The following is a 25,728-nucleotide window of genomic DNA, read 5'->3' as shown; positions in this document are numbered from 1 at the left end:
TCTTATTGTAAGTGTTTTGTATGTGTGTGTAAAATTGAAACAATCTTGAATCCAGGAGGTTGAACTTTTCAAGTCAAAAAATATCCATCAGTTCTATTGAAATTGTTGTTGTTGCTGCTAAAGTTCACTGCTGCGTGTCATAAGTGGACTGTCATAATACACATTTATGATTCAAGTGCAGTAAGTCATGACAAGAGACCGTACACTTCAATAACCTTTATTTAGTTTACAGATGTATTCCATTTTGAAGTCTGGAGGAGGGGAGGAGGAGCATTAGTGCTATTTACAATTGGTTTTGAAAACGTTTATTTCTGTACAGATTTGAACCCTGATCAATATAAACAATATTCTTTTTTTTAAGACCTAGTGCTGTTACAAAGCGATTCTTTAAAGCAAAAAACACAAATAAAAATGATTACATTAAATTATAAACAAATGAAAGAAAATATAATAAAAGAGCACAGAAGAAAGAAAATAAAAATACAGTCTGTCGATGATTAGGGAGTTTCTGCTGCTGTTAAGCACAAGACATTGTCAGCAAGAGACTGTGAACTGGCTAGAAGCTAACCATATACACAATCAGACTAAACACCAATATACTGTATATCAACAAGATCTATATAAGATTCATATTAAATATATTCTACACATGTTACCTTAGTTTGGAACATTACTTCCCTTGGAAAAATATAAAATAAAACAATAAAACTTTTATACATTTTTATTAATCTGATGAAGGAGCACATGCTTCAGTTGTGCAAAATGGACTTATTAATGCAGAGAGAGAGGATTAAGGAGAGTAAGGAGCGAATTAAGACAAATAAGGAACATTTCCATTCTGAGTTAATTTCCCTGCTTTGACAGCAATTGTCAGAGATCCTTCACAACACTGTTAAAAAGGAGCACTACAAGCTTATCCCTTCCTACTGTCAGGGAGGCGGAAACAAGAGAGGTGGAGAGAGGGATGGTGCATCAGGGAGGGAAGAAAACTGACGTCTTTATTAATCACAACACTGGTCGGTCAGTAATATGCATGGACTGTCAAAACACAGTCACAAATGTCATGGACAAACAAATAATACAAAACAACACTGCCAACATTGGCTGTTTGTCTATTTGTTTGTTTGTTAGGCTTTGTTTGGCTTAAATGTGACGACAGAGAGAAGGATGTGTTTGGTCTCTACTGTACAGTGCTCTGCAGACCAAAAAAGAAAGGAATAATTTCTCTATTGTGCACTTTAAGGGCATGTGCAGAGCAGGGCAGTAAAAAGCACACAGGTGTGTGTATATATATATCTATATATATCTATATATATTAATATATATATATATACACATATGTGTGTGTGTGTGTGTGTGTCCTGGTTTGAGTTCTCTGGTCAGGCACGTCTAAGCTTCGTCTGCTGCACTGAGGGAGATCACACAAGCACATATGGTAGGATGTGTAGACGGGGTGTCATAGTATGTGTGTGTTTGTGTGTATGTATGTGTGTGTCTGTACAGTATATTGGTGAGTTGTTAGTGGTTAAAATTCTCAGCGGTCTGTATGAGAAAACAAGGCCACACACACAAACCTGGGCACTGCATTACTATGACAACCAGCTAAAATGAGGAGCCAGTAAGACCTTTAACAGACCGGCTGAGGATGGCTGGACAAGATGTGTGTCTGCTGTTCATATACACTATATATATATATATATATGTATATATGTGTGTGAAGTGTGTGTGTGTGTGTGTGTATGGCAGAAGGCTTAAAAAGGTGTGCATTAAGAAAGAAAAAAAACACATGCAAATCCAGTTCCTTCCTCTAATTTTTCAGTTATGACAACAAATCAAGTACAACAAAAGGAATCAACTATATTGTTAATCAATTTCCTGCTCCCAGCACTCATGTCCTGGATCAGCCTGAGCCTGCTGTCTTTTTATGTATGCATGTGACAGGGGGAAGAAAAAAGAAAAAGAAAAAAAGAAGAGAGTGTGTGTTTGTCTGTATGCATATCTGCATTGTGGACAGGCTCAAGGACAGGGGACAAAGCTCATTAGGTCCTGGACATTGAGGGCGAGAACAGATGAGAAGGATGGAGGGCCTGACGGCGGAGGTGTGTATTTACAGAATGACGCAGCAGTTACTCTCCCCAGTCTTCTCTCTGTTCCTCTGACCTGAAAACACACACCACCACAAACATCACAAAATCAGCACAAAGACAAACACAGAGTCACTTTGATAAATATCTATGTGTGAGGTGATACAATTTAAAAATATTTGACTTGTGAGAAGGCTAAACTTTGCTATGTTAAATGTGATCTGAGGCCAGCTTTACAAACATACTGTATAGTAGACTCACCTAAACTGCTCTGATTTTATTTTTAAACTGGTCTAACTGACAAATCTCAATGCTAAAAGGTTTACATTTGCATTATGATGGGCTCTTCTAATGGCCAGTATGAACAGGAGAGATTATTAAAGTGAGCAAAACTTGTTTCAGTGTTCATTTGGCCTCCTAAATGTTGTTTTAGGATAGCCCATCCTTAGTTTAACACCTGTGCTTCTGTTTATAACCGGCTATTCTACCAGCCAGCGACATCGGCTAACAATTACACTTGCTTACAACTGACAAGAGAGGGAAAACATGACTCTACTGTATTTATGGTGTGTTAAGCGAGCCATGTGAAAGGAAGACGTTTTTCCAACATTTCTTCACTTATAACTGTACTTTGGCTTATAGTTTTTGTCCCACAAGACACAGGTTTTCTTCTGGAGTAAGCACTGGTAATTATTTATTTTACCTCACCTTAACTTGGGCTTATTCTACCCAGAGTGCATAGCGAATTAGTCCCACTGAAGTAATAATTAGAGTGCTTTGAGCGAACAGTGAACTTGCCATTTGTCATAAAAAGGGGAAACATGTCATATGATTTATATTATCTGTGTATTCTACACACTGTGCTGTATCTTGGGGATACACTTAAGGGAGCCAATTATTTGCACCAGTGGCTGTTCCTAAAACAGAAGCCATGTGTAGCGCTAAATAATGGCTGGGAGCAGAACGTTTAAAGTTGTCCAGTGTGTGAAAGGCCCTCTGAAAGGAAAGAAGGGAGACGCAGAGCTGGTTACCTTGGGAATTTGGCTCAGGCAAAGTCTCTCTGGCAACTAAATGCATCACTGTGGTCCTCCCCAAGGGCAGTTTGAGAGCTAGCAGGGGAGAAAGTGAGAGACAGACAGACAGACAGACAGACAGACAGAGAAGAGGATGTAAAGGTTATTCAGTGTTTCTGTTTTTACACAGTCATTCAGCATCAGTATCATCTGACTCTTTAACTGCTCTCTGAAATTGTAAATAACTGCATCAAAGTACAACGCAGTACTTCAGAGAGTCATTCTTTTCAGTGTTGCATGTGAGATGCATGTCTATTAAACAACACTGAACACATTTAAAGGTGCAGCGTGTCGGATTTAGTGTCATCTAGTAGTGAGGTTATAGATTACAACCAATTGAATACACCTCCCCTCCCCCATCCTTTCCAACACGAAAAATGTGAGAGGCCCCCTGTAGAGCCAATGTTTGCTTTGTCTGTTCTGGGCTACTGTAGAAACATGGCAGTGCAAAATGGCGGGCTCTGTGGAAGAGGACCCGCTCCCTATTTAGATATAAAGGACTCATTCTGAGGTAATGAAAACACATTGATTATGACGCCGCTATATTCTACACACTGCACCTTTATGTTACATCATACGTAACTACAAAAGAGAGAAAAGCTAGTAACTATACTTAAGCTCCCTCATGAATATTAAATATTGGCTGAGTCAAATCGTATACAAAGTCATTTTCTTGTAGAATAATCATCTCCTTCATGGCAAGAAAAGGACCAGAAATGGTCAAGAATGTAAATGTTGCTACAACAATGCAAATATCAATTATTTAGTGTGACTGGCTGTTTCTATGAGTGAAAATGTTTCTTTTTCCAGACTTCCTCAAAAATAGCTTGAAGCGTTTCCCACAGCATGAACAATGTGTGAATTTCTTCAGCTCATTCAAACAAATCTTGAAAGAAAAGAAAACTTTCAAATGAATCCGCTTTCAATAAGAATGGGATATAAATCAACATTATGTTTTATTGACTTTCAGTGGAAACCTTTTGTGATTATATCAATGACTTTCAGCCATTTCTTTACTCTTTACTTGTTGTTCTTCCAATCAAGTTACTTTGCATATAAATATATTTCATACATACAGAGTATATAACATATGATGTGATACATCATGATATCAGAATATCTGCTAATCCATATCTTATTCATTTCCACCATATTGCTCTGTCCAAGTTTCAACTGTCTCACCAAACAACTGTTAATAAAACTTTGACAGAAAACAGAACTAAGCATAGATACAAAGATCTAAAGATTTGATTTTTTTTTTTACCAATGAATTAATATAAGGCAATGGCTGCCAGGAGGTATTGTTGTAGGTTTTGTAATGTAACAAGTAGCATTAGGTATGTCCAAAGTTATCAGTCCCAATACTGATTCTGACATCTGGGCCTTGGGTATCAGCTGATACCGATCCAATACCAGTGTATGCTTCACTGGAAGAGACTGGGATCATTCATGCCTGCATTTAACACTGATTTCCTGACTTTGTAAAAGAAATACCCAATATATGATTATCAGTGTCAGTGCATCTGTTGTTCTGATTTGTCCTTTTCCTTTGATGACTTTTAAAAATAAAATATTAACAACAACAACAACAACAACGTGATAATAACAATGGCTTTTATAATAATTTCAGATTTTAAAGACAACAATCAACAATCCCTAAATTGTGGTTGCTTTCTTGACTGTAATACTTGCTGCTGCCCTAATCTACACACAGTCTTGTATTGTGTGCTTCAACATGCGTGTGCGGTGTCTATATTGGCATTTTAAAACCGCTGGGAGTCAGCATGCAAACATGTTAAACCAAAGATAAGGGAATTATTAGATATATGTCAGTAATGGAATGTGCTTAAAAGGGTTAGCGGATCCCGTAACCTTGTTAACCACATGAGCCACAAGTCAAATCAAAATTGGGTTAAGTGGACTAAAAGGCCTGAAAGCCATGGAGAAGGGAAGTGGGCTGCCTCAAAAGAAGATCTTCATTTTCTCTTCACTCATGGCTTTCATTTTCACCCCCCCCCTCCCTCTCTTCTTTGTGCTGCTTGAGGTCTTGCCCCTTTCCTGACCAGTCTCTTTCCTCTCTTTTTCTGTGTTTCCTCTCTCCTCCCTCTCTCTGTCAAAGCAGACTTGTCCGGAGCACTGAGGTACCTCTGTTCTGCAGCTCAGGAAAAAGATGAGAACAGCAAAGAACTTTCCAGCAACACACTGCTGTGATTTTTGTGTGCATGTCTATGAGCAACACATGAGCTCTTTTTTGTGTGTGTGTGTGTGCTTTTTCTGGGGGAGGCTTACTTTCTTGTGCAAGTGAGTGCGTGTTTCGGTGTGTTTTCTCACCTCCTAGTGTTACGTTGCCGTGTAGAAAACGTCCCTGGTAGATCAGCCTCAGGATGTTAGGACTGCTGACCTGCTCTTCCTCCCAGTCTGAAAGAAAGAAGGAGCAGATGGAAAGAGCGTGAGTTTCATATAATGTCCCTCTCCTGCGTATTTCATTTTTGGTACTCGACACATTTGTTTTTGCCTACCTCTCTCCAACACAATATCACCATAATCATAATCTACACACAGTCACGATTCAGATTAATTAAGGACCATTTTCATTACTAACGGAGGCTGAATTTGCATTAAAAGCCAAAATAAATAAAGTCCATTTCTAATCAAACATCGCTAATGAAGGTTAGCAGCCTCTAAATTAGCAATTCGGAAAAGGACACAAGGAATTAAATTGTTAAAGGACTTTGATTAAAGTTGAGCAGAGCAAACACAATGAAAAGCTTTGAATTTCAAACTACCGCATGAACCTCATTCTGCATTAACCTCAGACACACTATATGAAAAAAAAAGACATGATGATAAAAAAGACAAACCACCACCAACCACACTGAAGATATTTAAAGACATATATGGCCTTTTATTTTAGATCATTATGTGGAATGTGGAATATGTGGGTTTTGCGGGATGAGCTGCAGAATGTGAGACAGCAGAAGAAGAACACTAGGTGTGGCTTGGGAAGATCCGAAGACAAAAGTGAAGGCAAAACATGAGAGAGAGAAAACAACGAACGAGTGGAGAGTTGCATGGCAGCAGAGTCTGGCCACCAGATGTTTGTCTCCAGCTAAGCGGAGGGTGTTGGTGCTGACTGAGTGCCTGCTCCAGGTCTCACAGGGTTCAGATCTCCAGTCTGAGAGGAACACGGGGGGGGGGAGAGGAAAACCGACCCCCAAATACAAGAGGCTAATCTTATCGCAGATCATTTATAGTTTTTCATGCACTTCTCCTTAACTGCGGCATTCACAGCACCATGGGGAAAGGTTAGAGTCCGCACAGATTTGATGGCGGTGTTAGGTCAGCAGTATCAAATGATTTCTAACAGTGGTGTAGCTGCAGTTAGGGAGTGGGTGTATTACAGAGAGGAGGTGGCTGTACAGCGATCCCACATTCCTGTAAGCAATGATAATCAGGCTGAAAGGAGTGCGCTCTAATTATTCACACATAAGATTTGCACATTCCCACACTGTTATATAGACGTACATGTAAGTAATTAGCAGCGGGTGTGAATGTGATCTCAGCTCCGTGGATACACAGTATACTGTAGGTCCTCAGCTGCTTTTTATCTTTGCTATAGGAAATACCGCCAGAGCAAGTCAGATCATCTGGTTTCCAAGTGAGCGTTAGCGGCTAAACTGTTAGCAATTACAGTTTGCTGAGGACACGTTGCAGCTGTGCTTATGCAATAATTTCATTTATTATAAAATAGCACAATATGGCTCTATATTATCTACGAGCAGAACATGGGAAAATAGCAGATGTATCAGATTCCACTGATGCACACTAAAAACCTTTGTGGAGTGGCAGAGTCTAGTGATTGTTCTCTGTGGATTCAGAGCTGCACACTGCTACACTTTTTACAATTGACTCCTTGTTAAAAAAGTAAATATTAAAAGATAGATTAGGTTTACAACTTGTAAAGTCTGTTTTAAAACAGCTGTCAGATGTCCAACTGAGCACTGAAACAGGTTTTGTTGGCTGTAATCATTCCCTGTTTTTCATATTGGCTACCTGAAAATCCCTTTCAAATTCGCTTACAGTGTAAGTTAAATTCCCTGCTTTGGTTTCCCTGTTGAGCTATGGTAGAAGGATAGCGACTAAAACTGTGAATTTGGCTCTAAAAAAGACTGAAACATTGAAAGATACTAATACAACGGATGAATTTGAATGGCTTAAGCTTCATATTAGCTTAGCGATGGATTAGCGTATTATGAAGGGATCTCCGAACGGCCAGAATGAACAAGAGGAATGATTACAGCAAGTGTCAGTGTTTCTTCTTCGGACACTTGACTATTGTTTAAAGACTTGAAAATCTGTGAGACAGTCCTTTAATTAGTGGAGCTTTAAAGTCATTCATCTGTTGAATCAGCTAGAGAGACAATGAACTAGTACCCACATCTCGTCTCGTCTGTGAGATGAAAATAAATATAGTTTGACTTGTATTAGAAGGTCGCACAGTCTTGATTGTGCCACTGCATGTAATTGGATGCCAGTAATGATCACTGAGGTGTCTGAGTGGCGCCACTCACCCATCGGCCAGTTGTCATAGACGTGTTTGGCAATATCTGCTGCCGAGTCGTTGGGAGAGAAGAGGAATTCTTTCGTCTTCCCGCTGACTAAGATAAGCCGCAGGTTTATCTGTAACATAGATAAAAACATCACAGGTATGTTAGGACTGTTTGTGAGAAACAGGAATGGACACATCCAACAAAACATCACTGAAAAGGTCAAATATGAGGTTCAAGTTAGGTAATTTAATAGGAAATGAGAAGGATACAAAAACCCAGAGGAAAGTCCTTCCGCCAGATCGACTCTCTGCAACTTCCTCTTCACTTTTCTCACATTAACCCAACACTCTTTGTTTCTTTGTCTTTGGTCACATGTATTTGTTTGAACATGGCACTTTATTATAAGCCATTCTTTATAAGATTGAAATAAGATGGTAAGACTATAACTATAGATTAGAAGTATATTATGTCCATTTCATTTATAGTCATATACTGAATTTACAATGACATTTTTACTGCTATTTATACTTTGTGCAGCAGTTTTTTTTAGCTTAATTTCCTAGATGTGAGTATTAAAACCCTTCAACTTTCAGGAATTAAGTACATTTAGATGCATTACTTATAAATGAGACTATAAGTGGTATGATGTAAATTCAATACACCCAAACTTGGCTCTCACTGTGCAAAGGTCTACAAAAAATCAGCAGTTAGTTTATTTGGTATACTACAGGCTGCCACCTGCCCTAAATACCTTCTTCCAGTAGTCAGCTGTGACAATAACAATAAATCACTAACAGTTCAAGACACTTCTCTCCAGTAGTCTAGTCCTCTTTCCTCTGGCTGCTCTACAAGGGGGTTAGAGTTCAGGGTCAGCTATAGGACAACACCTCTGGAGCTGGTCTTGCTGAAGGACACATCAGCATGTAATTATGGGGTCCAGGAGATTTTTATTTATTTTTAATATGGAACAACACACTTTAAGATTACTTACTGAAACCTACAGACATGAGTCACCCCACACAGAGTGAACATTTCCAGTCAGCTACATACACAGAAGTATTTTTGTCTTGACAGTCAGAAATGAGCAAATAGAACGACAGGAAATACAGAAAGTTTGCACAACTGCACAGAATACTGAGGAACACACATTTTGAACTGGTGGGTGGAGAGGTCTTCACTGAAAGCTGGAGGAGAGTAAACTTGTGACTCTGACCTGAAACCTCCATGAACTGGATAATAAAATAATTGTCACTCACAGCATGCAGCACTGTTTGACAGCTTTTCTATTATTATTATTTCTCCTTTACATTGTCGAAGGTCCTTATTCCAGTTGTAAAAAAATCCAATTTGTTTTAAATTGTTGACTGAAAGTGACAATACAGTGATTTGATCAAAGGGAAAACAATTAACTTAACATCACACAATGTATAATTCTCAAAACCATCTGACTGAGTCTAATGTATTCCAGTCACATAACTATAACCAGAGTGGGTGTGTCCCTGTCTTTACTTACTGGTTACCAGTCTAAAAAGCCACTGTTGGCATTTTTAACATACTGACAAATAATGAAGGCAGACAGACAAATGTAGTGTTTAGATTTGGTTACTGTGACTTTGCTGGGAATAATCCCACTAAAGAGGAGAGGCACAGATGTGTGTTTCTAGGGGACACATCTCTTTATCTCTTTCTTTAAATCTCTTACATACAGTCAGAAAATGTGAAATGAGCACAGTGTGTGTGATTAAATGTACTGGAATTACGCTGCAGATCAGACGGGCATGATGTGTGTTAAACACTGGTACAGTGTGCCTTTAAGAGCAATGGGCAAAGGTCTGCGGAGTGTTTGCCTTTGCTTACTGTATTTGTGTGTCTGGCCCGCATGACACAAGCACGTGTGTGTCATTGTTCCCAGTGTGTTCCCATGTGCCGAGCGTCTGTCAGCCCTGTACACTGTATCCCCCCCCCCCCCCCCCCCCAGACATACTCTCCTGAGTGACACACATACACACGTGAATATGTACGTGCACGCTCACGCTCACGCCGGCTGCAGTGATGTAACAGACTAACACCAACGGATTGAAGCAGAGATCTCTATAAGCACGTTATCAAATCAGCTTATAGGTTTAAGCATCGAAGTCACACATAGAGGCATATACACACATACATATGCAAAACAACACACACATACACATAAAGTGATAATCATATGAAAGTTGTATTTGACCTCATCACTGACTCCGTAAACATGGAGTAAATATACACGAGTAAAGCTGCTCCTGAGAGATCAGATGAACTTGATAGTTCTGAGCTTCTGTTTTGGTTTTTGAAGTATATTCAAAACACTCAAAGCCATTAAAAGTGTATCAAACACATGCAGCCAGACACACAGTGATATAAACACAGATATGTACAGTATGTGTGTGCACTGCTGATGCTGCTGCGCTGTTTAAAAAGTGTACCAAATGATAAACAACACCAACAATCAACTGCTGCCTCCCGCTGTGTTTCACATGGGAGCATTTCAACAATACAGATAGAGATCATAAAGCAGGAATTTACAGAATGTAAGCAACAGACTGTCTGGGACATTTAGATGATTACATTTTCTGTGATCATTTTTAAACATCCTGTACATACAAACATGTTAAAACAACAAGAGCCACACTGACAGAGACAGAAACATGGAGAGAAAAACCCTTTTACAGTAGGAAGGTCTTGCTCCTTCCTGCTTGAACACCTGATCGTTACCATGGTGTCACCATGGCGACAGCCAGTGGTGGGTGGCTTAACCTGATAACACCTACAAGATAGCACACCCCACCTCTGCCTCCTGCTCATTTTCCACACTGTCACCTCATATTGTCTCTTCCTCTCTTTGCAGCAATCTCTGAATCCCCTCCCTCGTTCTGTCCGTTTCACCTCACCCCACACACACACACACACACACACACACACACACACAGACAAAAACACACTCTGTCAATCTGCCACACCGTATACAGTGAAGGAATGTACAAGGCCAGAATAACAAGAGGCACTGAGCTAGCTTCAATTAAACAAGGTACACTCAGCCTTTCTCCTCTTATCAGCACCCTGCATGACATTCAATTCCCCCTCCCCTCCATCACTTTCTTCATACTGCTTCTCTCTCCCTCAATTTTCTTCCAACAAACAGATGATGAACAGAAGAAAAAACCTCAATAGAAAGAAATACGCAGATTAACGCAGATATTTACATGCAAGGTGAGGAGGTTGTATGAGCCTAAAAGTTATGAGAGTCACCAGATCTGTAAACAAAAGGAATTGACTTATTGGAAATTTTGGACGGACATGCTAAGTGGCACACTCCAAAGATGTTTATCCCTGCAGTAGAGTTTCAGAGAATTTAAGAAACTATATCAAGAAACAACCTCTTCCAAGAAATGTTACGTTGTTTTTTTCCTTTCATTTGGACTTTTTCAGTTCCTTTTCTAGTTTTCTTCTCTTCCTCTTTTCTGATTCTAATTTAAACTGAGTTCTCTTGCTAATTTTCCTCTCTGTCCCCCCCTTCACTCCAGGGGGTTGTGCTGCCTTCTCCCTGGACTCTCTTCCACAGAGTGGGGCTGGTAATGAGGTTTCACAGCCAGTTCAGGAAAGTATGTTTAATTATAATCTACTGTCTGTAACAAATACAACAGCTCCAGGTATAAGAGAACAGTGTTTCATGCATTCATGCATAAACATACATATACAGTACACACACATATCCGGAGGCGTGCAGCCCGCTAACTCATGCATACAAAACTGCACATCCTGGCCTACAAGCAGTCTCACTCTGAGCTTGTGTCTGAAAACAACATACTGAGCACTGAAGCATGTGTGAGCTGGTATTCTTTCTTAATTCAGAAAAAAAATATACACATAAAGAAACTAGCTCCTTGTGCATGACACAGCTCCCTGCTCATCACTTCAGACCAGACATTCAAACACACATTTTTAAACTACAGTAATGTAACCCTGCTGCCAAGTAATGCCACGGTGTAAACACGTGAAGTAAGCAAAGCCTCTTGGCTAAACACTGTTTGCGCACGACGGAGAGCAGGAAATTCAATGCCATCTATAATTATTCCTCCCAGAGTACCACTCTCAACTCTTTCTCAAGGCAATAGAGTGTGTGTAAGAGTGTGTGTGTGTGTGTGTGTGTGTGTGTGTGTGTGTGTGTATAAGTGCATTAAAGAGTATTGCTGCTCTCTAGACCCTCTGCAGCAGTCAACAAATTATAGAGTGGGAAGCCTTCCTGTGGGAATATATTAGAGCAGCTTTATATGTAGTCTATTCAGTAAGGTTAGCCGCTGCTGTCAATGTGGATTCTTAACTGTATGAATGAATTTAAGAGAGGAGGTGGGTGATTAGCCAGGCTGTGTTCTGCTTAAAACAAGCCAGCTGGAACCGGCGGACGGCCTGCTTTGACTTGCACAGTAAATCTACAGAAAATCCTCATGGAGTAAACTCAAGAATGCAGCTACACAAATCCTACATGAATTATAAGTTGCCAATTTGATTGATTATTACTTTTTCTTTCTGGCACGGCTGTCTGTGCCTGTTGTCTAATTGAAATTAGCATAAACAGTTACAAAGTGACAGAGATGATAGGCTGCGTTGTGGCTTGTTGGACAACTTCTAAACAAACTGTGCCTAAAGAAGAAGAAGAAAAAGAAGAAAAAGAAGAAAAAGAAGAAAAAGCGTAGCCTGATTGAAAGACTCTCATCTTATTTTTTGAGTAAATAAAAACTGCTTTGCAAGCTCTTAGTGAATCACATAAAGAGTTACTGCAATTATTAGCCTTGATTAACACACAATTTCTGTCAAGGAATAATTGTTTTCCTGAATACTTGTATACAAAGCTGGAGGCAGATGTTGTATTATGAGCAAACTCACAGGAAAATTAACTGTCTTGATTAGTGTCATTTTTAATACAATATTATAAAGAGTGTTTTTCTTCTTTGTGTGAGTTCCCTCCTTTATGTGTGTGCATCTACACAGACAGATAGGTTACATAACAGCAGCTGACTGATGACAGTGTGATACGAGAAACAAAGCCTAAGGCAGCGATTTGTAATCTCGGTGTCTCTATGTGTTTGTGTCTCTATGTGTTTGGTTCAGTGCATTACTCTACATGTGCACAGTACGCAAACAAGGATTTGGTGTGAATGACATTACTTATTCAATTTACGGCATGCGTGCAATGTGCCGTGACATCACAATACGCAGGAGGAAAGATTCACTGCTGAAAATGTCATGCTTGGCCCTCATGCAAAATGTGTTTTTAAGGTATTCCTGTTTAGGGGGGTAAAATATGAAGAGAAGGAATGGTAATGTTAATTTATACAAATAACTGCTGCACCTGATAACAGGAAATATCACATCTGGGGAAAAAAGCAAGTGTAAAATCTGTGAAATCAGCTTTTCTGTTTTATTAGAGAAGGACAGACTGCAGCTATAACGGTGAGTGAGAGAGACGCAGAGGGAGAGAGAGAGAGAGAGAGAGAGACGGAAATTAAAGGACACATTTATAAAGTTCTCGCTTCTGATCTTTCATGGCTCATTACAGGTCAGTTACATCTACAGTCTTGGTAAACACCCTGCTAAATTGAACATTTGTGGCGATACAAACTTTGGCATATTGATAGTAATGAATGACATGCTTAGTAGATATCCTCCCATGTGTTCAGGTCAATAATCTGGCATCTGTAACTGAAACACTGTTGTGTCACTATTATGTGTTACTTAAGGAGGTGCTGAACAGACTGGTGATGCAAGCAAGGTAACCAGCCATGAGCATACTGCTGTCAGACTCAGAGCTTTGACTGTCACTTGAAGCACAGTCATTACCCTTTGTAAAAGTTTTCCGTGTGGTACCTGTGTTGTGGCTGAGCTAGCGGCCCTATCTGAGTCTCTCCGCTGTGTGTCGGTGTGTCTGTGGAGGAGTATCAGTACGTAGCTGCAGCCCTGCTCTTTATCATGTTAATGTTTAGCCAACTACAGGCACCCGTCAGCCCTGAATATCTTATTAAGCTCTAAATATAGCAGTTAGTTATCATCAGGTAGGTTGAGGTGTTTACTGCTATGGAGAATAGGGTTAAATCTCTGGGTTTTGAGCACAACGTTACCTCTTTGTTGTCTCTTATCAGCAGCTCTGTGAGAGGCACAAACTGGGGCTACAGTTATCAGTGTTGTGATATTTATACCTGGCAGCATTTCTGGGGCTGAAGGTCCAGTGGTCTGTGCATTAGAAATGACAATTGTGTGTCTTGACTAAAAAAAAAAAATTGGAATTTGGATTTTATCAACCTTGGCAGGTCTTAACCTACCTGGGCAGGGTGCACAAATAGAGCCTATGTATGGGAAATGCTGCATGTTGGTGCTTGGCCAAAGCATGGTCTTGCAGCAAAAGTTGGGTTCAACATTTTTTTCGAGATGATCCTGAGGACGCTGGTACAGGTACTGGATCATGAACATCATATTAAACAGGCACTGCAACATTCATCAAAGGCATAACATAATAAAGGCACAACACTTCCACTTAAGAGTCAAAGCAGAGTTAGGATGAGTTTGTAGACTATCCAAATATCCAAATATATCTCTGAAGTCAAGACATAATCATTTGTGCACAGCAAAAACAAATCTCTCTTGCTATAGTCAGCAAAGGGATAAAACAGACATTGTCCTAGCTACAGTATGTTTATGAGTCATTTAACCATCTTTACAGGGTGATTATCTGTAATAGCTTGTGTGCCATAGTTTACTTTTGACCCACTTTATCAGCAGCTTGTAATAAACAACAGATATGACATGCAAAACATCAGCTGTCTGTTGTTTCCATTAAATAAAGAGGTCAGATGACATATTCCTTATGTAATGCAGATACAATTTACAATACTGACAAAAAGCAGCAGGGTGAGAATCTTAACAGGTGTCTAATTAACTCCTGATTGAATTGACAAATTGCCTTTTTTTTGCTGTTACACAAGCAAATGGAAGCTTCAGCCAAATAATCTGACTGGTCAAGATTTAGTCCAACACCACTGATTATGCCTGCCTACAGTCATGCTCTGCTGGTTGCCATGCCAACACTTGTGGTAACCAGGGAGCTAGTTAGTCATCTGTAATGTTTTGTCCTGTTTTTCTGATTTTATGCACGTGTACTATGTGGAGGTCCACTCTGACGGGTAGCGCTGAAGGGGTTAAATTTCCATGCAGTTATGACTATATTTATTATCATTTAGGATAGAGCAGATTTTCTCATGCAGTTCAAATTGAACCTCAGCTGCAGCAACTTTGCACCAGCAGGTACAAGAAGATTGTTTTATTCTTTGTCAGATAGAAATATCCATCTTCAGATGTCCTTGTAGACTCAAAGCTGGAGGTTAAATGTGATACATGAGCTGAGCTTAGTATGCAGAAACTGCTTTCCTGCTATCTTTTAAATCAGCTAAAGTCCTACCCTGTCCAATTCTTGCTACATCAGTCTAACGACACAGGAATGATCTAACAACCGTCTCAGCCAAAGTGGGTTGCTCTTTGCGCATATCTTTCTCCAAAACATGACAGATTATTTAAATGTAACTGATGTTAGGGGTTTCCACTGCCAAAAAATGTGGAGTAACTGATCAAAACTAAAAAAATATATATATATATATATTTTTTAAAGCAGCAAGATGACTTTACATCACTTATTGTACTTTTGTACTTGTACACAATGTTCCAGAGGAAAGTTCACCAGCATAAGTTTGCACATTGGCTCTCAGACAGTGTTTGTAGTCTTAGTCGATTATTGCTCAAATCAGATTCAAAATGAACAGGGCTCACACTACTTGAGACAGCACAGGTTCACTCAGCATGAACAACAGCACTTCAAATATCTATTGTTATATATTCCATATCTCTATATCTGACCATTCATAGCTTACATGTTTTATGATGCAGTTCATTTCTTTTTAACAAGGGTTGATTTTGTGGAAAAAAGCTAAATCAAATTTGAGAGTAATTTTATTTCGTCACATGATTAACATGCACAACATTTCTTTTCATCTTTTCTTAGACATTAAAAATCATGTTGTGTTCTTCTGTGTCTTACAATGCAAATGATTTTAGCCAGTGTTATTATCATTCAACTGAAGCAGGCATGCCTGAATTATCACTATGAAAATATGGCCTCATCTCTACACATCACCCTGACAGCAATCATTAAACACCACTAGAATATAACCAGGATTGATCATTTTGTCATCAGAGGCTGCTGAACCAGGGAAGTTGGATTCAACAAATCCAGACTGCAAAAAGATCAACACAAAAGCCATAATAACATTACAATAATACATTTATTGTAATAATAATTCTTATAAATCGATGTCATGTACAGGGTTTTTCCTCTTTTGATCATTTGTTGGTGACAAATGCTTAAAATGTTGTATTATCTGAAAGCTGAAAGCAAAGCTTAATGTCTGTAAAGCAGAAACATCAGATTGAGCTTTTAATAGTAGATTTCTAACTGTAAGAACAGTTGACTTTCAATAGTTTCTTTTGTGTCCCTGTTTCTGCATGAAGCTAGCAGGCTGTTAGGTAGGCATGAAACACTGGTCTTTTTCCTCTTGGACTCTATTAAAGGCCATTAATCTTTAAAGAGAGGATCTACTGTAAGAGAGCATGTAAGAGCCAATACCACAGACTTTTATCAGATGCACTTTCTGGGGCTTCTTGTTAATTTCCTGCGGTGACTAATGGCTGCTTTACAGTTAGTGTTGTGAAATGTAAGGTTTTTTTCCTTCACAGCAGCATCAAACACTCTGTGGAAGAGACCCTCCACCTACAGCTATAAAAATATATAATTAATGCTATGATTACAGATGAAAGTCATTATTTGACACTGAAACTCTCTCTCTCTCTCCCTCTCTCCTGCGTTCCAGCCAGCGCTGTACCCGACAGCTCTCTGCTCTCTGTCCTCTATCGTCATCACTTCCTTCTTCCCGTTTACATGCAGATAACCCGTTAATCCATCAGCTACCTCTCCCTTAGAGCTCCCTTTCATGCTGTCATCTCCTCTCTGAAAACTCACTTTGCTACACACACACACACACACACACCCACACACACACACACACACACACCCACACACCCACACACACACGGCTGCATTCCTCTCTTCAAACAGACACCAGGTAGGTACAGTAGGTGCCTTTGATCAAACGTTCTTCCTATCCTCCCTCACTTGCTGCCTCTCTTCTTCACACTTCCAAATGGCTGTTCAACACCCCAGGGTCAAATGAATTAACATGCCAAATGAGAGCCAATGCCAAAACTGAAGTAAAGTCCTTTACATTACCCGCTGGCAACCCACACACTGATGGGGCACTGTGTGTGGAAGCTGAGATATCAAAGGCATCTCCATCCAACATTATTGTGTGACATTACAAAAGCGTGAAAGGTGTGCAGGAGCTGATAGACCTGACAACATGCTGCAGTGTTATCGAGCCTGGTGGAGAGTAGTTAAGGTTCAATTTCAGCTAAATATTTAAACAAGACTGTGTTTACCACCATGCCACTACAGAGGCTGAGGTTTGCTCCTTTTTCTGTAGAAATGAACAAAACAAGCAATCAGACAGGAAAAGCATGCAGGCTGCAGACTATACAGCATCAACTACTTATCTTCACATCATAAAGTTGACGCCTGTTTAAGGTTTTGTTTTTTGTTGTTGATGTTATCTGGAGATGACAGTGAATAATGGAACAAACTGTGGCAGCCACTGTGATTTTTGGATATGATTACATTTTCTGATTTTAATTATGGATGGAGGACTGATTGAAATAAGCATATCTCAATCAAAATGTTAAACTTGTCCTTTAAAGCTATAACGTGAGTTTTACTTATAAGTGAACATCTGTAACATTCCAGCCCTCGCCAAACAAGTTCACACAATGTTGATTAAGACACCGCCAGATAAATCTCTCTGTATTTCACAGCATGCAAAGTTTTTAAATCTGGTATTATGCTTGACATTCCTGCACTGGTGGGATGAATGAAGACTTCCGCTGGACTACAGTGGCTAACTTCCTGTTAGCTCTTTACTAACTTTAAAGGGGATAAAATAATATAATCGTGCAGCTCTTCTAAACTTTCCAAATGTTATTGGAATGGATCAAATCCTGATAGTGAAATGAGTCATTTCACAGGGGCTGAGTGAAGCTCAAAACAATTCAGACATCTAACAGTAATGAGTGAGTTTTTGTAATGACTCTCTGTGCCAGAAGAGGGAGACTAATGTCCCGCACTGCAGCTTAACATACAGATATAAATTTCGTACCTCAAAACAAACAGTGGGTCGGTGTCAGTGGATCGACCTGACTAGACTTTACTCTCCATAATCATTTAAATATCACAGTCTGAAATCTGTTTTTAGGTGGACCTTTAATTTCCCCCAATTATTGATTTGAGGTCTGGATTAAGTGGTGGGAGGCTAATAGACCCAAAAGACTTGTGATAAAGACCATGAACTTCTTCAATGAAGCTTCATTGATTAGCTGTGAGGTTTATAAGCACATCACATTTACTACTGCACAATTTAATGGTGCAGTACGCCTGTAAGGACTAAAAACTAGACACCGATGTGAGGCTGCCATTCACCGTGAAACACACACGAATGCTGCCAGTTATTATTACTAAAGAGCTGCTGCGCTCTGCCCAAAATGAAATTAATTTCCCTTGATTTATTAGCTTCTCTGATTAATGACACCACATCTCCCCAAGAAGCATCACTCACACTCTCTCACCGCTCCAGTGGACCTGTTCTTGGAAACCTGTGTGAGACAGGCTGTCAGACAGATTAAGACCACTGTCTGCCAGCACCTCGACTCCTCCCGGTGCTTTGTCCACTGGGTGAACACATAAGCTTCTCCACATATTTACAGAGTCAACACAAAGGAGGATACTTTATAAGTGACCAGAGTAAATGAGAGAAAGATGAAGCATGTGGGAAAGTGAGAAGAAATGCCAAGAGATGACAGTTTCACTTGAATATTCCCACTGATTTTACTAGTGACACTTCCCAATGTCTATAAGCATCTGTAAGAGTTTAGGATTGAAGCCCGCCCCATCCCCACATCAGACGTCAGCTAGGCGAGGCTCCGTTGTCCTCATCTCCACAGGGAGAATAAAACTCAAATACATATTTTCAGAGAGAGAAATGAAAGCAGGACTACACAAATGAAGAAATGAGACTACAAGAGAAAAAAAAAAATTGAGAGTAAATGGAAGGTAGCGTATAGACAGTTTGAGGAGAGAAAACGATGAGAGATTTGCAGACAACACCGCCAAAGTGCTGATATTGTACAGACAGCATGATAATGATGTCGAGGTCTGACATTAAAGGAGGAGAGGGGAAACGCTGACAGTCCTGGAGGTGAGCCCGAGGGATCCAGGGAGGAAATGAGAAAGCGTGAGAGGGAACAGAGAGAGACTCAAACAGGGATTCAAACAGAGAACAATGAAGGTCAGAGAGGCGACAAGAAGAGGAAGCGTGAAGGTGAACGAGGTGGAGAAATCCACTCAGTTCTTTCAGCTGTACACTAACCACACATGCGCATACACGAACACAAATATTTGTGAACATGTTCAAAATGCCCACTGGTGTGGTGGATGGGGGAGAGTGAGGGGTGAAAGGAGGGGGGGGGGGGGGGTGCATTTAAGGCTGTGGGCCAGGACGTGAAATTGCTCTTGTATGGTTCAATCGATTCTCCTCTCATCCCTCTGTCAGTGTCTAGACTGAGTCCCCCTTTTCCCAGTGACACAAAAGGCAGGAGGTGAGATGGAGAATAAAATAAAAGTGAAACAAAGCTGTATCTGTACGCAAAGAAAAAAAACTATGTGATACAGAAGGTGACAGACACAACTTTAGCTACAGAAATCATCTCTGGAGCAGATATGATTGGAAGGCAGATGTTTGCCAATATGCTACAGTTTAGATGCAGCTATAGAGTGCTGCTACTTGCTGTATGATGCTAAGTCACATTCCTCTGACATTAAAGCCACAGTTTGACTTTGGCACTCCTTTTAACAGCCTAAAGCATCATTACATCATGTCCTCTGTTCATAATTCGACCCACTCTTATCTACAGTATTAGCTGGGCTGCAACTAACGATCATTTCCATTATCAATTGAACCTATTGATTATTTTCTTTGTTATTTGATTTGTCGTTTAGTTTATAAAATACCTGAAAAATTGTGAAAAATATTGACTACCACCTAAAATGTCTTGTATTGTCCTGACTAACAGTCCATAACCCAAACATATTCTGTTTACTATCATAGAGGATGAAAGAAAGGAAAATATCTTAATATAATATAATAATATAATTAAAAAATCAAAACAATGAATCGATAATCAAAATAGTTATTAATTTGATTGATCGATTAAACAAAAATTATTTAGAAACAGCAGCTCTAGTATTAGCACAATGGAATTACATCATCACAAAAATACATTTTTAATTTGATCTCAATAATTTTGGATGGCAGCAAAAAAGGGAAGGTCATTATTTGACAAAACAATTACAGAAGTAAATCCAACTTTCAGTTTGTCTTTATAATGTAGTATACTACTGTAGTATATAGTGTACTCAGCTTTGCAACTTCTCCTTTTGTGTTTCATTAAAAGTTCACAAGGTGGACGAAAACATAGCTTGTGTTTTGTGCATGTGACTGAAAGAGAGACATAATGTAGTGTCAAAGTTTTGAATCTGCATTAAACTTTGTTAGTTTGAATTAGCAAATTACAGCTCTGGATTATGTTTGGTCTAATATCCAAACATGGACATTATGGATAGTCGTGTCTCTTCCTCTGCATTCCATCTCTACCAACCACCAGCAGACACACAAACCCAAAGGCCACTACACCACATGTCGGCAGACTGCTGGTGTGAGGGGACCACACAGGCGGCTGATGATCCCTGATGTTGGCTTAGATGAAAGGACCTCCTGTCCTTTACCTCCTTCTTCCTACCATTTGCTCAGCAGCAGCCCTGTCTGCTCACTCCTCCTCCTCCTCCTCCTCCTCTCCCAAGGTGTCTAACCAATGTGACTTCCTCCCCCGTGTTTTCCTGACCCCTGCTATGTGAAAGCCCTGGAGTCAAGTAAGGCACCACCACCATCACCACCCCTCTCCCTCCCAAGAGAGCAACATACTCTGTGGTGACCTCTACCTTCCCGTCTCCCCCCTTCCTCCCCTCTGTCTCCACCCACCCCCATCTTCTTTCCTAGGTGGTCTCTCCAGCAGTGTGTAGTCAATGCCCTGCAGGCAGGATTAGCTTGATTTGTAACCTTTTAGGTTGTCCTTTCTAGACATAAGCTTTTGACTGTTCTTTAGATGTGCATCCAAAAGTATTGTTGAGGATACTAAAATCAACTTTTTCTTAAAAACAAAAAAGTCAAGATAAGTATGTGTTATGATGTGATATGTTAAGACAAAATGCATTAAAATCAATTAAATTTAGCACTAAATAGCTGGGACTGAGATAGATAGAGACTCACCATTTGATCACTATTAAATGTATCCTGTAGGGACCTTCATGGCAAAACCATCCAACAGCTGTCAATATATTTCATTTGAAACACAGTGTTAATCTCATAGTGGCGCTAAAGGAAAAGTCTGTTTGATTTATAGTCTGGGGAACATGAATGTCTGTACAAACTTTCATGGCATACCATCTCATAGTTACTAAGTTATTCCAGTCTGGACCAAAGTGGTGGACCCATTTAGCAGCTGATTCCTCGCTGGTTGAAGCATCTCAAATGTGAGCAGTTGTTGCTTTAATCTGTTTTGTAATTATATACTGGTTTTGGACTTGATGTCTGGAAAAATGTAGTGGACACTTCTGACTTTTTTCTGACATAAATTTAAAAAAAAGACAGATGAATCAATGAAAGATTTGTTGCCCTTTCTCTTTGTCTATATATTGCTGACAGATCAATGTGTGCCCCAAATAACAGGAACAAAGCTAATTTATATCCTTTATCATCTGTCATGTGGCTGTTGTCAGCTGAAAATGTAGCTCTAGTTTTGACAGTAAGGCTTCTGTATGAGTTGAGAAAATGTTTCAACAACAATCTTTCAGAGTATTACTCCTTTCAACGTCCATTACATAAAAGTAAATGATTGCCAGGTAAATCCAATTCTCTTCTCAATTCAAGTTCTTGTTTTTAAAGATTTTTCTGCCCAATTAAGGAAGCACAGCACATCACTGTACATTTTACACTCTCAAAACTTATTCAAAACTAATTTTCATTATTGATCAATCTGATGATCAGAAAATATTGTAAAACATCCATCACCTTTCCTTTATGTCCTATGTGCTCATCCAATGTCTTGTTTTAAATGACCAACAGTCCGAGCCCCAAACATATTCTGTATGTGATTATATAATAATTAAAAGCAGCAAATCCTCACACTGTGGAGAAGCAGGAACCAGAGAATTTTTGGCATTTTTGCTTAAAAAATAACTTGATCGATTGATTAATCATTGCCATTCTAAACTACTGTAACACGTAAAGGAAGAGAATGAGACAATAAACGTCAGAGATGAGAGGAAGGATGGCTGGGAGACAGCAGTTACATCCACAACGCTGCATTTTCTTTTCTCCTTCAGAAAAGAGTACTGCCCTGCAGTCATAACTCACGTGATGCCATGTGTGTGTAGAAAAGAAACTGTGTGTCTACATGTGAATGTGTGTGTGTGTGTGTGAACCAGATATTCCTCATGTTGTGGGGACTCACCTCCCTTATGGGGACAAAAAGCAAGCCTGGTTAATATAAATCATTAATTTTAGGGTGAAGACTTACAGCTTAAGTTAAGGTTAGGGCAAGGATTAGGGTCAGGCAAGCTGTGGTTATGGTTAAGGTTAGGATGAGTCTCCAGGAAATAAATGTAAGTCAATGTAATGTCCTCTGAAGTGATGGAAACATGACTCTGTGTGTGTGTGTGTGTGTGTGTGTGTGAGTTTGAGAGACACACACAGACAGAGACTGCTGGCAAGCTAAAATGCCCTCTGTGCTGGAATTTACCAGATGGCACTGGACAGAAACCACCGGGGGAATTACCACACACACACACACACACACACACACACACACACACACACACACACACACACACACACACAGCATTTTCTAGGCCTATTCAGGAATTAAGCAGCGTGCAGTGACAGGAATAGATGCAGGTTTACATGCAACAAAAGCAATTTATTGCATCTTTCAACAAGTGCAATAAAAACAAACCTGTTATTAAAGCAAGCTTCTACATTTACAGATGTAAAAAGTCACATAAAGTACACACAATAAAAACATGACTGAGCACTAAGCCTTGTAGAGACAGACAACAGACACTGAAGTGCACAAGTTTGCAAATTTAAGAACCAGAGCAAAGTCAAGGTACATTAGAGATTACAGGTAGATGTACATAATACCAAACAGTCCTGTATAAGCCCTGAAATAAGATAATAATGATAATATAAATATATTTATGAAGACCTGCAATGTTACATTTTTGTTGAGACTGTGCTAGAAAGCTTTATGTTTAATAGGGATGATAAGGGGTTATCAAGAACTGCTACTTACTAAATTGGTACCAGTTCCTGACTGGTCGGTATCAAAATATTGATAAGCTCCTTGACAAACAGTGCTGCTATCAGTGTTTATGTAGCATTCATTCATTCAAGCACAGCAGGCATTTTCAAATTCCTAGCCATCCCCTAATCATGATGAAACTGACCCTAAACCTCATCATATCAAGGTAACTTTTTTTATTGTTAAAAATAAGTGTAGTTATTACCTCAGGACACAGTTAGCATCAGTTTTAAGCAGTTTTAATGTATGTTCCTAATCCTAAATAATGGCAAAGACAAAGTCAGTCAGGCAGCAGCCACAGATTCTTGAACTTCTTATTTCAGCAAGAGCAATAATAAAATAACTGTTGAATATTTTTCGCACGTCAGACCACCAAGCCCACAGGATGCCCCAGTTCTAGTTCCAGTTACATAGAAATTAGACGCTTTTTTTCTATATTCATATTTAAAATCCATTAATAACGGCAACGTCAAAGTAAAATGATTAAATAAATGATCAAAACAGACACAAACTAAGAACTTGACAGTGTGTGATATATTCATCTACTGTACAGGGGGTTTTTCCCTTTTTTCCCCCCATTGTTGTCTGGTTAGAGATCTGAGCCACTGGTTATGTTTGCGTAGTGCACAACAGGAAAAAGGCAGCCTCAGTGGGGAGACAGTCGGGGTAACTTGTTACACAAACAACAACAGGAAGGAACAGGGCAGCAACGAGGAACGGGTGGGGGATAGGGAGGGCTGGCGGCTGGGGACCCAATCAAGATCTTTCATAAACATTGTTCCATGCCAGGGAAGAAAAAAGGAAGCATACGGATGTAGATGACATAATCAGCAAAAGGGTGCTGTTACGTGACCGATCACTAAGATGTTTAAACCAATGTTATATAAGAATTTGCTTCTTGCTTTATCCACCTGAGATTAAAGGTTCACAACAAGGTGGACGCAGACGTAGCTTGAAGGTTAAGAGCATTTAGAGAATGAGGCACAATCTGGCTTCACTGATATAAACTCTGTTGATTTAACACTGTGACTTGTACATTAAAAATTAAACAGGATTACTCTACCTGCCATCTCTGGGCTTTAATGGTTCCTGTGAACATTGAACCACACTGCACTCTGAACCGTACCACGATCAGCTGACTGAGCTAAATGGAAGTCAGCTAAACGTAGCTTAAAAACGTCCCAGCCTTACTCACCCACAAACATCCCAGCTTTCAAACCCACTAGCCTAGACTACTGATTTAGTAGTTTAGAGTCTGTGAACTCTGCTGTTTTTGCTCCCATCGTATATTTAGGCAAATGATATCTGGCGCGGAGGAGCCACTTCACAAAAATGTGCAATTAAACTAAACTACATGTCGGTCGATATCTGCTGATGCCCTCTGTGTAAGTCAAGCTTCTGCTGCTTCCCTCAAGATAAACTTATGCTTCCTCATTACAAAAAAACAAATGAAAAGCCCCCAATCAGTCTAGTCCAAGGTCCAATGCTTCATTACTGCTAGCTCATTCAGATAAGCACACGCACGGACACACACACACACACACACACACAATCCCTACCAGGATCATTAGAGACATTCAGAGTGCTCCATAGCATCCAACATGCAATGACAAATTAGTGCAAGACAGCATGAAGGCCAAATATACCCTCTCTCCATGCTGCCTCTTTCTCTTTCTCTTTCTCCTTCTCTTACACACACACACACACACACACACACACATACACACACATACACACACACACACACACACACACACACACACACTCCTGTCTCCTTGTTGAGCTCTATCTTTAACTCTTCTGTGACCTCAGCCTCTTTATTCTTCACTGACATTTTTGTGTGTGCACGGAATCAGAGAAGATGCAAAACAGGTGGACTGGCTTCTTTACATCCATCCATCCATCCATCCATCTCCCTATAAACCTGTCAACCAATTATCTTTCACCATCGTCATTACAGTTCACAAATTCAAATACTAAATACATATAATGTCACATCCTGTTCAAGATCAGAATCACCATCTGATGTACAATAACAGACGTCTGGCTTTGTAAATGTGGTATTACATAATGTATTCACTGAAGTTAAGGATCTTGAGTGGTTGAGATTAACACAAAGTTCAAGTATTGATCTCTACTGTACAGACTGTTCACAAATACTGAAAGCCTCAGTACTGAGTCTGGCACAGGTAATCAGCATAGGATTAAGGCTCTGGCTTAGCTAGCGGAAGGTAAATATGACACACAAGCCTCTGAGATAGACACCTAGCAACTGTTGCTCTGCTACAGGAGCTGAAATGAGTAGTTTCTTATTTGATTTGTTTTAGAAATTAATCAAGCAAAAATAACCAAAAATGTAGTATCTGG

At 39.7% G+C, this 25,728-nt stretch overlaps 1 protein-coding gene across 1 annotated transcript in view; it reads right to left on the bottom strand.

Moving 5' to 3' along the window:
- Positions 1–201: 201 nt before the first annotated feature.
- Positions 202–25,728, bottom strand: part of ubl3a (ubiquitin-like 3a) — a 38,661-nt gene continuing 13,134 nt past the window's right edge. The window contains exons 2-5 of the mRNA XM_053331595.1: positions 7,729–7,837; positions 5,489–5,575; positions 3,116–3,193; positions 202–2,160 (exon numbers count right to left, since the gene is read on the bottom strand). Coding sequence (XP_053187570.1) covers positions 2,108–2,160; positions 3,116–3,193; positions 5,489–5,575; positions 7,729–7,837 — 327 coding nt within the window. The 3' untranslated portion in view covers positions 202–2,107. The remainder of the gene's footprint in view (positions 2,161–3,115; positions 3,194–5,488; positions 5,576–7,728; positions 7,838–25,728) is intronic.

This window comes from Scomber japonicus, chromosome 13 (assembly GCF_027409825.1).
Source record: "Scomber japonicus isolate fScoJap1 chromosome 13, fScoJap1.pri, whole genome shotgun sequence".
Taxonomy (NCBI): Eukaryota; Metazoa; Chordata; class Actinopteri; order Scombriformes; family Scombridae; genus Scomber; species Scomber japonicus.
The sequence above is the reverse complement of the archived record's forward strand: the minus strand, read 5'-3'. Positions and strand labels throughout refer to the sequence as shown.